The 15,645-nt window shown below is 37.6% G+C and overlaps 1 protein-coding gene across 9 annotated transcripts in view; it reads left to right on the top strand.

The window, feature by feature from the left end:
* The window catches only part of LOC124605898 (uncharacterized protein DDB_G0283697-like), a 222,010-nt gene that overhangs the window by 125,554 nt on the left and 80,811 nt on the right, over positions 1 to 15,645 (top strand). For 6 of the 9 annotated variants that reach the window (XM_047137856.1, XM_047137895.1, XM_047137881.1 and 3 more), the window contains 2 exons: positions 10,884 to 10,958; positions 12,065 to 12,283. The exons of 1 other annotated variant lie outside the window; for it this stretch is intronic. In XM_047137856.1, coding sequence (XP_046993812.1) covers positions 10,884 to 10,958; positions 12,065 to 12,283 — 294 coding nt within the window. The remainder of the gene's footprint in view (positions 1 to 10,883; positions 10,959 to 12,064; positions 12,284 to 15,645) is intronic. 2 more of the 9 variants (XM_047137864.1, XM_047137872.1) reach the window with 2 other exon arrangements.

Below are 15,645 nucleotides of genomic sequence, written 5' to 3'. Positions count from 1 at the left end.
TCATGTAATATGCGTAAATAATTGGCTGCTGATTTGCGTACGCAGTGATGATGCCAGATAGCAACCCAGATGGGTTCCATAGGGTTTACGTCAGGTGAATTTGGTCACCAAGACGTAAATGAGAGTTCACTATAATGCTCCTCAAATCACTGTAGCACTGCTCTGGCTCTAAGACATGGAAAATTATACTGCTGAAAGATGAGGTTGCTGTCAGGGAAGACATCAAGCATGAAGAGGTATAGGTGGTTCTCAGCTGTCAGCATGTTTTCGATTACTACTACAGGTTCCATGCAAGCACAAGAGAATGTCTCCAATACTATAATACTGCTCCCACCAACCTGTGTCTGTAGCATGCTGCACGTTTCAAGCTGTCATTCACATCGCTGAACGTATTTGTGGAGACAACCGTTGACCTAGTGTAGCAAAAATAAGATTCACCCGAAGAGCCAACAAGTTTCCATTGATTGACAGTCGAACCCCAATGATCCCAGTCCCGAACATGTAGTCGTTGTTTCCTTTGCAGCTCCATGTTCAACAATGTGCAATGAATGACGTGCTCTAAAATACTTATGTGTGCATCAGCATTGTGCTTTTTCAGCAGATTTCCAACCATTTAGCACGTAATGGTAGTTTCACTGTCCTTTCTTCATTTCATAGATGCTCACGACAGTAGTATGTGAACATTCGAGCCATTTCATTGTTTGAGATATCTTTCACAGGCTTTGCATAATAATAATAATAATAGTAGTAGTAGTAATAATCCCTGTGGAGGCCCGGGAAAAGAATGGGCCTCCGGTATGTTCTGCCAGTCGTAAAAGGCGACGAAAAGAACAAACCACTAATAGGGCTAACCCCCCTTTTAGTGTGATTAGTTGGTTCAGGACAGAACTAATGAAGCCTCGGACAAGCGCCGTCATGGTCGGGGACGACGCTTGAACCCTATGCCCGCCCACAATAGTAACGACACTGCTAGCCAACTGGAAAATGATTTAAATCCAAATTTTGCAGGATATGCTTCCTGCAACCACCCTAGAAGGAAAACAAAGACAGAGGATGAGATGGTCAGATGAAGTTAATCGACACCTCATGTTCTGTTATTACCAAGCAACAAACCTAGGAACCAATACAACTGGATACAGATCACAAGTATACACAACATTTATTACCAGATACCCAGAATTAAAATTTTTAACAGAACAACGACTAGCTGATCAGATCCGTGTAATAATAAAAAATGACAGGATACCCCAGTCAGAATTAGATAACATCAAACAACAAGTACAACAAATACTGGAACAAAATAATGTGCAATCAGAAGAAGAAGAAAATACAGTAATGGACTCAAACATCCCAGAGCAAACAAACAAAGAACAACACGCACCAATTAAACAATCAGAGGAAAACGAAATCTTAAGGCAGCCACCAGAACAACCACAAATAGAACACAGTGACACAGATATTAGATATAGAAGAAAAATTTCAGCTAGCATATATAGAATACAAAGACACAAATACAGACATTAGACCATTCTTGCATAGACCACCAAATAACCCACAAGTCGAAACAACAATAAAAACTATCAACACAGTCATACACAACAAAATAAATGAAAACACAATTATGGAAGAGTTACAACTACTGGTATATATAGGAGCACTCACTACACTAAATATACACACTAGGCAGAGATCAGAACCAACCAACACACAGAAGAAACCCACAAAACCAGCATGGCAACACAGGCTACAGATCAAAATAGAAAAACTGAGAAAAGACATCGGACAGCTAACACAATTTATAAGAAATGAAATCTCGGAAAAAAAACGAAAAAGGTTAGGTAAAATCTCACAACAAGAAGCGACAGAGCAATTAGACGAAAAGAAGCAGAAATTACAAGCATTCGCCAAACGACTCAGAAGATACAAAAAAAGTGAAAATAGAAGGAAACAAAACCAAACATTCAACACAAACCAAAAGAAATTTTACCAGACAATAGATAACACACACATTGAAATAAACAATCCACCAAACATAACAGACATGGAACACTTCTGGAGCAACATATGGTCAAACCCGGTACAACATAACAGGCATGCACGGTGGATACAAGCAGAAACAGACACATACAAGATGATACCACAAATGCCTGAAGTGACAATTTTGCAACATGAAGTCACCCAAGCAATTAATTCTACTCACAATTGGAAAGCCCCTGGAAATGATAAAATAGCAAATTTCTGGTTAAAGAAGTTCACCTCAACACATTCACATCTAACTAAATTATTTAACAGTTACATTGCAGACCCATACACATTCCCTGATACACTTACACATGGAATAACTTATCTGAAACCTAAAGATCAAGCAGACACAGCGAACCCAGCTTAATATCGCCCCATAACATGCCTACCAACGATATACAAAATATTAACTTCAGTCATTAAACAGAAACTAGTGACACATACAACACAGAACAAAATTATAAATGAAGAACAAAAAGGCTGTTGCAAAGGAGCACGAGGATGTAAAGAGCAACTGATAATAGATGCAGAGGTGACATATCAAGCTAAAACTAAACAAAGGTCGCTACACTACGCATACATCGATTACCAAAAAGCTTTTGATAGTGTACCCCACTCATGGTTACTACAAATATTGGAAATATATAAAGTAGATCCTAAATTGATACAGTTCCTAAACATAGTAATGAAAAACTGGAAAACCACACTTAATATCCAAACAAATTCAAATAATATCACATCACAGCCAATACAGATTAAGCGTGGAATATACCAAGGAGATTCATTAAGTCCTTTCTGGTTCTGCCTTGCTCTGAACCCACTATCCAACATGCTAAATAATACAAATTATGGTTACAATATTACTGGAACATACCCACACAAAATCACACATTTGCTATACATGGATGATCTAAAACTACTGGCAGCAACAAATCAACAACTCAACCAATTACTAAAGATAACAGAAGTATTTAGCAATGATATAAATATGGCTTTTGGAACAGACAAATGTAAGAAAAATAGCATAGTCAAGGGAAAACACACTAAACAAGAAGATTACATATTGGATAACCACAGCGACTGCATAGAAGTGATGGAAAAAACGGATGCCTATAAATATCTCGGGATACAGACAAAAAATAGGAATAGATAATACAAATATTAAAGAAGAACTAAAAGAAAAATATAGACAAAGACTAACAAAAATACTGAAAACAGAATTGACAGCAAGAAACAAGACAAAAGCTATAAATACTTATGCCATACCAATATTAACCTACTCATTTGGAGTAGTGAAATGGAGTAACACAGACCTAGAAGCACTCGATACACTTACACGATCACAATGCCACAAATATAGAATACATCACATTCATTCAGCAACAGAAAGATTCACATTAAGCAGAAAGGAAGGAGGAAGGGGATTTATCGACATAAAAAACCTACATTATGGACGGGTAGACAATTTAAGAAAATTCTTTCTAAAACAAGCAGAAACTAGCAAAATACACAAGGCAATCACTCATATAAATACATCGGCTACACCACTGCACTTTCATAACCACTTCTACAACCCTTTAGATCACATAACATCAACAGATACGAAGAAAGTAAATAGGAAAAAGAAAACACTTCATGGCAAGCACCCGTATCATCTAACACAGCCACACATCGATCAAGACGCATCCAACACATGGCTAAGAAAAGGCAATATATACAGTGAGACAGATGGATTCATGATTGCAATACAGGATCAAACAATAAACACCAGGTATTACAGCAAGCATATTATTAAAGATTCCAATACCACAACGGATAAATGCAGACTTTGTAAACAACAAATAGAAACAGTAGATCACATCACAAGCGGATGTACAATACTAGCAAATACAGAATACCCCAGAAGACATGACAATGTCGCAAAAATAATACATCAACAGCTTGCCTTACAACATAAACTTTTAAAACAACACGTTCCTACATACAAGTATACACCACAAAATGTACTGGAGAATGATGAATACAAATTATACTGGAACAGAACCATTATAACAGATAAAACAACGCCACATAACAAACCTGACATCATACTCGCCAATAAAATGAAGAAATTAACACAACTAATCGAAATATCCATACCCAATACAACAAATATACAAAAGAAAACAGGAGAAAAAATTGAAAAATACATCCAACTGGCTGAGGAAGTCAAAGACATGTGGCATCAGGATAAAGTTGACATCATACCAATTATACTATCAACTACAGGAGTCATACCACACAATATCCACCAGTACATCAATGCAATACAGCTACAGCCAAACATATATATACAACTACAGAAATCCGTAATTATTGATACATGTTAATTTACCCGAAAGTTCCTAAATGCAATATAACATATACCGTACAGTTAAAAGGAAGTGACGCTTGATCAAGGTCCGCGTCACTCCATTTTTAACCGGACTTAACGTCTGAGAAAGTGAAGGAAGTAATAATAATAATAATAGTAATAATAATCTGCCCATTGTCAGTCACTTATCTCAGTGGATTTCCCCATTTGCAGCCCGTACTTTCACTTGGGTGATCCCCCATCCATGTCTGATTTGCATACATACATTTGTTACCGCGTTGCGTGCCCGTAACGCCACCAGGCAGCATCCAACTTCGTGGTGGGCAGTGGTCATAATAAAAAACAAATACGGTCTGAACAGGCCTTGAAGGCCCAATGGTAGTAACTGGCCGCCGTGTCGTCCTCAGCCCTCCAACATCATCGGATGCAGTTACGCAGTGGCATGTGGTCAGCACACAGCTCTCCTGGCCATTGTCAGTTTTTGTAACAGATCTCACTATTTCTCCACCAGTTAGTTCATTTATTGGCGTGACAAGGGTTGAGTGGATTCCGCTTGCAACAGCAATAGACAGATCGCAATGGTGACCCATTCAAGTGCTAGCCAAACCCAACAGCATGATGGGAACTGGTGTTGCAACTGTGGCAAGGCTGTTGGCAGTGGTCATAATTTTTTGGGTTATCAGTGCATAGCTTTCTTGATTTGTGCATTGTATTGCATTTAGAATGTATTATGTATAGTAATTTTGCTCCATTTTCCGTTACTTATTTACATAATCCAGAAGATGATTATCTTTTGAGAGCTCAGGTTTTTTCCTTATATGGAATTGTATTTTTATTATAAGGAAAATTCATGTGAGAAAACTGAGGGTGAATCAAATACAGGGTGTTTCTGTAAGAGCCTGCAAAAATGTAACAGGACACAGAGAATGATCCACTGAACAATTTGAGATAAGGAACCTGGGCTCAGAGAAGTCAGCTTAAGGAGATGTGGAAGTAAACTTGTCTACTTTGTCTAGCATTACTGTTTTCCAGCTGATTTACAATTAACATGTGTAAAAGTTAAAATGTACTATGCTGTTTATTGACGTGTACATTCCGTATTTCCTGCAAGGAAAGGAGAATGAGAAGCCTGATTACTAGGAAGTCTTGACCCAAGTTTTGTTTACTTTACTTGTTCATAAGTTGACTCTGTTGTGTTGTATGTAAATACCATTGTTCCATGACAGAATGTGCTATGAATCAAAGACTTGCCCATTCATTACCCAGTGCTTTTCAGAGATGTACAGTGCAATACGATGGAGCAGTACTGGTACAGTATTTCCTGGTTGCTGGATTGGAAGGGGAGGTCCTATTCCATGACCTGCAAAGTCACCTAATCTGAATCTCCTTGATTATTTCCAATGAGGATATCTAAAATTACTTGTGCATGAGGCTCCAGTGGATATGGAGATGGAATTACTTGCCAGAATTGTAGCTGCCTTTGATGTGATTCAAAACAAACCAGGGATATTTGTGAGGCTGTGTCAGAATGTTGTTTGCCGATGTCATGCTTGCATTGAGGCTGATGGCCATAAGTTTCAGCACATTTTGTAAGATACAGTACAAATGGTACATTCGTTGTGTCAGTGATGATATTTGCAGTTAGCTAATGTAAATAAATAAGCACACATTAATGAGATTTTATTCCTGTTATCTCAAGCTGGCTTCTGCGACACTGGTTTCCTACTTCAAATCGTGCAGTGGAGCATCCTCTATGTCCTATTAAATTTTTACACGCTCTTATGAAACACCCATGTATAAATGGAATTTGATTAAAAACAGCATTTATTGAAAATGAAAAGGCCGTTAATATGTATTTTTCCTCGAAATGTCCTGTTTTACAAATACATTTTTCCCAGTATGAAAGAAGGTTTTTTATCGTGCCATTGTAGACTGTAATTGGTCACATCAGGAGCCAATTGCACACAAACTCCTCCACACCCTCATCATTTTCAAATTAGTGGCCTTTAGAGTTACTTTAAGTGGTCCAAAGGAATGGAAATTGCCGGGCAATTTGTCCTTGTTGCAAGGATGAGACCAGTGAATTTCCTGTAGTGTGGAGACTGTTAGGGTTGCAGTATGATGTCTGCCATTGTTGTGGAGAAGGATGACCTGTTGAATTGGGTGGTCTTCTCTTTTTGTGATGATTGATATGCGTCCCTCACCTTCTTTGACAGCTCAAAGTAATGTGCAGCATTGATTGTGCATTCCTCATACAAATAATCAAAGAGCAAAATGTCTTGTTGGGGAAAAAAATATGGTTGAAAGTACTTTACTAGCTGAGAGTCAAGTTTTGGCTTTTACTTGGGCTCTTTCACCTTTCCTCCTCCACTCCTTACTGGCTTGTTTAAATTCAGGAGTGTAATGGTGGGCGCACGTGGTTTGTTGCAGATGACGCTCTGGCTCAGGAATGCATGACCTCCTTTCGTAAACATCTCTGTAAGCCTCCGACAGATCTCAAAATGTCTCGGCTATTGATTTTCAGTCAAAAGGCGAGAGACCCTACTGGAACACAACTTGCAGAACTGTAGGGAATTTGTGATATCACGTGACAGCTTTCATAAATTATTCTGACCTGTTCTGCTATTTCTGATATTCTTGTCCACTGATCACCTTCAAGAACGTCTAGAACTGCACAAATGTTTTTGTCTGTAATGCTGATCTGAGGACGGCGACCATGTTGCTAATTGTCCACACATCTTCATCCTCCCTTGAACTCTTTATGACAGGCATACATATGCATCCTTGACAATATTTGATAACTGAACTGTGCAGTCAGCCTGTGGAAAATTTCAGTCGCTTGAATTCCATCACGAGCAAGAAATGTTATAATTGTGTGTTGCGCAGTGGAGGGTTGTACCGGTTGCTTGGGCATTATTAGCATTACTGATGAATCTTTTGGAAGTGTGTAGCAGCCAGCTCTCCCCTCTCCTAACTGCCCCACCCAACAATACTAGAAGTGGGGGTCCGGTGCTACCATCTGGTGATACTCAGGAACAAAAATCCCATTTCTATTTGATTTACCCTTGTATAAAATTACAGAGAGACAGAGTGGATGGACAGTAATTCTTTTCAGAAAGTGGTTTTCCAATACCTGCTTATACACATTTAAAGTGAAAACACTAACATAGCTTTTATAACTGTTGATTCCTTCCTGAGGGAGGAAAGAGGGATAGGATGAGAAAGTTTAGAAAGAAGCTGTAGGTCACTCAAACCCAAGGATTAGATAGGACCCACAGGTTGTGTTTACGCCCTTACTCTCATCGTCATAAAAGCTGGGATCAGAGTTTTTATGTTTAAATGTATCTGCATTATTGTAATTTTGCCTCCTGAAGGTAAATATCAGCCAGATATTCTTTCTGTCCATAATTTTATAGTATGTTTGTTTTATAACTTAAAAAAAGATTGTAATTTCACTGTGTGTTCGTCTGAATGTGTGAGCAACTAAAATGATATAACAAAGGACACAGAACATGGCCCAAAATATTGAGATGAGGAGAAGCTGTATGTATAAATATGGTGAATTGGAAATGAAAATAGGTAAACTTGAAACAGAGGGGATTTACCGAATGAATACACACACAAAAACTTAGACGTTGAACACAAGCTAAGGGTGTATTCTAAGACAGACAACCCCAAATATATCTAGACTGAGTAAATAAATGAAGGTGTGGTTTTCGCTAAGCTGTAATGATCAATGCAGCAAATGTTCTGACTTAACACAAGTTTGTTGTTGTTATTTGAATGTAGCTATGTTCTTTCTTCTGACATTGACAAGGTCTTCCAAAAGGGAATTTTAATGACGTAATGCTTTTGGAATGTAATCTTGTAGTTACAAGACAACAGCACAACGAACTAATGGGCCACTATTAGGAAAAGAGGTACCACAAATGTACCTTACTGTAGCAAACACGTAACTAAGGTACAGTTAATGTGTTTATGTGGGGATCTGTAGGTCATCAATCTGCTGTTGTAGGAGCCGGATGATTTTTTCTTGAAGTTCAGAGTTTCGCTGTGTATAAAACAATAAAAAGATGGATATGGTTTTCATTTACTACATGTAATTGTATGCTGAAAGGTATCCTGATTGTACCAATTCTTCGTGGCCTGCATATAAAAAAAAAATCTCCAGTCTTCTGTGACGAGTCCTTGGGGAAAAAGGTCTTTGTTGACTTACTGCATCAAATTCAGGTAAAGTACTTAGCTTTCGCTGATAGCCTCTATCATCGTCTTCAAGGGCTAAGTCTGACTTGTGAAAATGGTGAAGCTCCTACTTTTGTATGCAGAGGACAGCGTCTTAGTGGCTGGTTTATCTCATGTTGACATCAAAGAAATGGTGCCTCTTCAGGAGGTGCCCCCTATACCCATAGGTTATGCTCTCTCTCTCTCTCTCTCTCTCTCTCGCTCTCTCTCTCTCTCTCTCTCTTTTTGCCTGTCCAATGTTGCTTGCAGTACATTGGGCAGTAAACTATGAGAAGTCTTCTATGTGCTCTTTCTGTATCAAGTGCACACTCCCAAGCATTGTAAAGTGTGCAACTGGTGTGTCTATTAAAGTTGTTTTCACATAAATTTCAGCTGCTTCCATGATTACAGAGTGCCAGTAGTTCAGTGTGTGAGCAAGAATTCTCATTTGTTCATATAAATCCTGGTGTTCATTTAACAGGCTGTGGTAGGCCACTGCTGGTTTTTTTTTCAAGATTCATGTATTTAAGATGACACTGATGGTAAACACAATGATCATGCACAGTTCAGGTGGACAGGCCCACATAACTGAGGCCACACTCACAAGAATATTGTAAATCCCTGGTACTCTAGGTTATCTTTAACAGTTTGTGTCATTTCTTTAATAGTCCTGGCTGCTAGTAGAGTGGTGTGATTTCTTGCCTGTTTAGGACTCTACGAGTTGGTGCGCTGCAGAATGGAAGCCACACTCTGTGTTGATCCTCCTGACTTCGTTGAACGGCATCGCATCTTTGTTCCCTAAACAGTTTTGGCATAATATCATTCTGCACAGATATTGCCGACCTTCTTAACAGTTCATTCGTTTGTTGGATCAGTTGTAGGCAAAGCATACAATGGTCTGCATTCTCACGAATCTTAGCAACACAGACAAAATAACGTCCAAATATTTTGGTTTTGCGTGTGCGTGTGAAGGTGCGTGTGCATTTATTTCTGATGAAGGCCTTGTTGGCTGGAAGCTCATTTTCTGACAGTTTTTTGTTATGCCTATCTGTGACTCAGCATCTCCACTGTATGAGTAGCAACTATACTTTCCTTAATATTGTAATAAAAACACAGATCGTACCTGAGTGAAATGTTTGCTTCAGTTTGGTACAGCATAGTAGATGTCACTATTGATTATGTTCCATGTGCTAAGGATTTGTTGTTTGAAGGATTTTCCCAGTGCCAAGTTGGTGTCATAATTCAGGAACCATAAACATTAAAAATTATATGCATGCATCAGAAAATTCACCTAATTGTCTGCTATAATGCATTGAATACCATACTTCTATATGTGTATTCATTCTGGATATAGTTAGGGGTTCTTGTTACAGCTGCCTGACCCCATATATGTGACCACTTTTTGATATGTGCAGAAAATAAAATAGCAGAGTATTGTGGAAAGTATGGAACATGATGTCCCGTTTTCCATGCTAACCAATATTTTCATAGCTACTGCTTCTACTTCATAACTCGCAAACAAGAATTCTGAATGAGGTAAAACTAAGCAAGTCAGACATTAAATGATCACTTTATAAAGACTTCATGGAGCTGCTTCATTTAAAAGAAGTATATTGGTTGAGAAATGCACAAAATGTTTCGGTAGTGTACCAAGCGAAAGAGTGTAATAACTTGGGAAACACTATACCTCCTCTGGACACGAACACTGCTTGGTGAGTGTTGTTGACCGAATGTGGCATACTTTACGTTGTACATATTAGTTTTACCGTTTTATATTTTTACATATATTGAATTTTAGTGCATACACCCACAATAATGAATGCTTTTCATTGGAGTATATTGTGTCCACACTTATTAATAATTTTATTCACAGCTAATGGGTAATTTCACCTTTGCCTAAATATTATTGTTCATCTGTTTTTGTTACATGTGTTTTTAGGAGAAGAAAATCTGTTGTAATATAATGAGTCTTGTACTTCTATTTTAAATTGGGCATTGTGTGAAAACAGCTAGATTTTAATAATTGCTTTTGACTGTTATTAATGAAAAGTTTTGTTAAAGTGGGGAAATGCAATGTACTACACCGCTAGCTGACAGTGTTTAATGAATAAAAAATAAATGTAAACAAAATCTAATGAATTTGTCAGAGCCATTGTAGCATTTCCCTATCTAAGTATGTTTCAGCTTAGATTCTTAAACCTCTTAAAATTGTGATAATGATATTGAACCTCTTTTGCACAATTGAATCACAGATCTCACAAAACCTTATATATATATATGTTCACAGTGGCACTTAAGTTTGGCGTGGGAGTGGCGCTAGTGATTGTAGCACACGTGGTACTTGTTAAAAAATGGAACTCTGGTCGGTATTTTACACTGTCAGCATGACAATTAAATGTACTAACATTGCACTGCATTTCCCAGCACTTTTTTGAAATAGCATAGACTAAGCTTGTGTTAGTAGAGATCTTAGTATTGTTCTAACAAAAAGAAATTGAACGCCAAGAATATTTCTGTGAAAAGTATGCAAATACTTGTTGTACTAGCATTGGTGCTTCATTTTGTATGAGTTGAAGCCTAAAAGAAATGCCTGTTTGTTTGTGAGGAACCAGTGTTACATTCTTATGTTTTTCAGCTATCATGTTAGCTGTAATATAAACTGTTTTGTATGCATTCACACAAACATAATGTTTAAAGAATACTGTCAGAAAATGTATCTTACATTTTTGTGTAAATGATGTTTTGTGTGATAATCTTATTGTGCATACTGACGTACAAATTTATTTTTTCTAACAATACAATTATGTTCTTGTGAGAAAAGAAATTGAGATTGCACTCAGCATGTCTGCCTGTTTTTAATGCATTTAATTTGCTAATTTTTATGGCCATAATCTCTGCTTATTTGTAATTTGTATGCAAGAGAGAAAAAAAAACACCTTGAGAGCAAGATGATGATATTTTGGTGTTGACAGTGAGTTCTTGAATGTAATTAATTTATAAATTGTGCATTCAGATTTAACTGAAATAAGAAATTCATAAACAAGTACGCAAATTACTTTGCAAATCAAAGGAATATTCAGTAATGACTGCAGACCCAGCAGAAATATGAAATTTAAGCCTAATCACCAGTGTGTAATTGGAAGACTGTTAGCTAGGTAAAGGTATCTTCAGGAACATAGAGTATTTGGTAAGTGTCATTCTTTGAGCCCCTCAGATTTTGTTTCCAATACTGCTGGTCTGATCATTAAACTGTGTACAATTTTGAACTTATTTTTATCATAACAGCATATGGTTTCCTTTTTTGTTGAATTGGAGTTTTATTCATGCAAATATTATGTAATTTTTTATTTGTGAGATGTTTGTATGTATGAATAAGTTTTAGCTAGTGTACTAGTAATGTATGGCACAAAATGATTTGTCTGTCTTAATGCTGTATCTTTCTGGTTCAGATAATGTGTGGTTTTACAGATGAGAATCTTGCAGCACCCAATACTTCAGATGCTTCACAAACTGTACCACAAATGGAACAGCAACAGATATCAAAACAGATTCCACAGATTCTTGTGGAAACAGAAACTGAAAAGGATTCTGAGGAAAGCAGTTACTTATCTAGTGAATATATAACTCGCAGACAAACGTTGTTACCAGACGATTTAGTACACGATTCGCCCCAAAGAGAATTGGAAGGTGAATTTGCTGTTAATGGTGCTATTTTGTGGTTTATATTTTTTAAGCCTTGTTAGTAAAAACTTCTTACTTTTAGCTAGAACTTTTGTGCAAACGTGGGCAGAATTATCTCTGATAATTCAGTCGTAGTAAGTGCATTGTACACAATGAGGAGGGACGATGTAACAAAAACATTACAGAATGACATTAAGGGCATAACAGTTGGAACCAACCAAAAGATTCTTGTAATAGATCTCTCCAGGAAGCAAAATGCCAATGTATGCTCAGCGTGTTTATGCGTACACGTATTGGATAAAAAGTAGTGGCAGCACAGTTATAATTTATACCAGATGTTACTGACAGAAGTCCTTTGTATTAAATCCACCAATATAATTGGCCTGGATCTCAATCACCTTTCCCCATATAGAAGGAAGGTGTCATACACCATCAGCGTATCCATCTCTGTTGTCTTGTAAGGCCTGCATTGTTGCACAGATGATGTCTTCTCTTGTATTGTAGCATGTGCCATGGAAGGGCTACTTCATTTTGGCAAACAGGTCGTAATCTCACGGACTCATATCAGGTGAAGACGGTGAATGTTCTAGTAGTTCCCACCCCTGCTTACATTGGAGATCCTGCACAGTTTGTTGTATGGCATCGTGCATTGTCCTGAATGTCAATGGGATGCAGTGTCAGAAAGAAACATTGTTGCATGCTCAGAGCGCGTACCACTTCAGTATTAATCGTTGCACATACTTCACATTCCTAAACATACTGTTAGGGCACTTGGATGGGCATTCCACACCTTCAGTCAGTACTCGCAGCAACTGACTCAAACACAGCCGTCACTGCTCACTGCATTTCTTCAACTGACCTGCTATCAGATATAGACAGCTGGCATGCCATGTGATGCACACCCTTCATCTTACGGCAGCATTGCCACTACGTTTTATTGAACCCATGTAGCGATTAATGTAACCAACCCTTCTTTCTGCTTCTGAAGCTGTCTGTAGTTTGTTTGATGACTTGAAGAAGTTAAAAGAGAACAATTTAAAGAGGATGCATTACGTCAAGGAAATCTCTAGTAGGTAGCATGTTACAAGTGACTTGTGGAGGAATAAAACTCATTTTCTTGATACAGATGAGGAAAATGTTTTTCCTGTGCGTGGTAAAAAAATTGATAAAAAGTTGCAAATATCTTATTTCAAACTGCTAGAATATGTTTGGCAATGTTCCAGACCCAAACTTCAATATGTCGTTATGCATATTCCCGTAAAGGGGACATGTTTTAATTGAAATTTGCCCCTGTGTGGGAATATATGTAATGAGCGTAAGAGTGCAGGTTGAGTAGAAACATGGCTGACAGCTTCCGGAAGTTTGAGTCTGGCTGTTGAGTGTGCTCAGGTAGCCGAATGATAAGGTGAAATTTCATGATAAATGGGAAAGCCAGATTCGGGTCAGAGTCTGGCACAGATTTTCATTGTGGTCTGTCTATTATAAACTAATGGTTGCCCATATTTGCTATTACGAATACATTTCATATACTTCATAACTGCTATAGTCGCCAAAATGCCTTCAGACTTGTGTGTATCCAAAACAACTTTGCATCATGCATAACAACCCAGGCAGGGCAATACCATATTGTATCTTACAATGTGTCCTTCTGTTGATCAGATGTTGCCTTATAAGTCAGTGTATTTAGGCATGTTTCATTTCAGTTAGTTCAGGGTCTGCTTAAGATGTTCCTGTGTCCTCTGCTATCATAACTGGTCATTTCATTTGGTGGATAGTCATATATGTGGGTTGTCTTCTATGTAACCCAATTTACAGATGTGTGGAGAACAGTTTGTTGTAAAACAACTTATTCTTCCAAAACATTCTCCTCCATGATGACAGGTGCACTGCAGATTGCTTGTTTGACTGCATGAGCCTTACATGTCCTCACTCTGGTATGGGAGGTGGGGATAGTTAACTCCTTGTCCTTACTTTTGTAATATCATTGCAATTTGTGCACTGTCAGTATACTTCGTCTTCCAGTTGTATCACACATCTCTATCCCTCACAAGGAAGGGGTGGAAAATAAAGGTATTGAGGTAAGACACACTCGAATTTCAAGTTGAAAGGTTGTGCAGAATTAGTATTGATGAATACTATCAAAACTGAACAGTTTGGATCTGCAAAGTATTTTGGTGCATTCAGTTAATTTTATAATATGAAAGAATCTTCCTTGCATTGAGGAGCTGATAAACACTTACGGAATGACATAGAAGTTTTAAACCTGGAAATTCCAGGCTGGAGTATCAGCAATATTATGACAAGGATAGATTGCTGCTCACTGTAAATATTACCCTTGAGTTGCAGACAGGCTTAACAAAGAGACTTTTACACATTATAGCTTTCAGCCATGGCCTTCCTCATCAAATAAAACACCCACATTGACCAGCACTTCTCAATTGCACATGACCGCTACAACCAGCAGCTCCAGTTGTAGCTGCCAGTGTTGGCGGTTGTGTGCGCTTGAGGTGCGATTGCTTGTGTGGTGTGTGTGTGTGTGTTTTCTTTGATGAACAAGGCTGTGGCTGAAAGCTATAATATGTAACAGTCTTTTTGTTGAGCCTGTCCGCAATTCAACAGATCATCTTTATGGTCAGTAGCGATCTATCATTTTCCTAATATTATTGAAACAGACATTTTTTTGGGTAATGGATCTGCTTAAAGTATCCTTTCTATATTGCAGCGAGACGTTTTTCCCCTTCCACTCTCTATTTTAGCTAAATATTTTTGCAGTTTTTATAGTTGTATTTTTAATAGTATTATTTTTTTCTTTATGAACTATAGCAAAAAACATTCTCATGTTTTTGCCACTGTATACCAGGATTAATTTTCTGTAGCTGCGACACACAGTCAATACAATTTTTTGGCTTCACAGTAAATTATTGAAGTGGATAAAAGACTTAATCTACAGTATCAAAAAGTGCAAACTGTAATGACTGACTGAATTTACAGACGTAGTACTGTCCAGAGGACAGTAGAGAAAACAGTTTCAACATTCGTTAAACTTCGTTAGAAACCAGAAAATGTTTCCCCCGATAATAATGTATGAATCAGAACATTTTTATAAAGGTAAAAAATATTATTTTTTTTTTATGTCAAAATCGCAAACATATATGGAGACAGTTTGTTGCATAACAGCTAATTCTTTTGTTACCAGGCCTAACAGTAATCTTGTTTTATAATTTTATAAGCAAAGTGCAGTCTTGCTTAAACCATTTTCAGGGCTAAAATATGTAGAGTATTATAGCTATCACCAACATAACATCATCAAAACGTATTTTGGATTTGAAGATGGCCCAATTTAGAGAAAACCTGTTACACACAAATTC

The sequence above is a fragment of the Schistocerca americana genome, chromosome 1, assembly GCF_021461395.2.
Source record: "Schistocerca americana isolate TAMUIC-IGC-003095 chromosome 1, iqSchAmer2.1, whole genome shotgun sequence".
Classification (NCBI taxonomy): Eukaryota; Metazoa; Arthropoda; class Insecta; order Orthoptera; family Acrididae; genus Schistocerca; species Schistocerca americana.
This window is presented reverse-complemented; position numbering and strand designations above follow the sequence as displayed.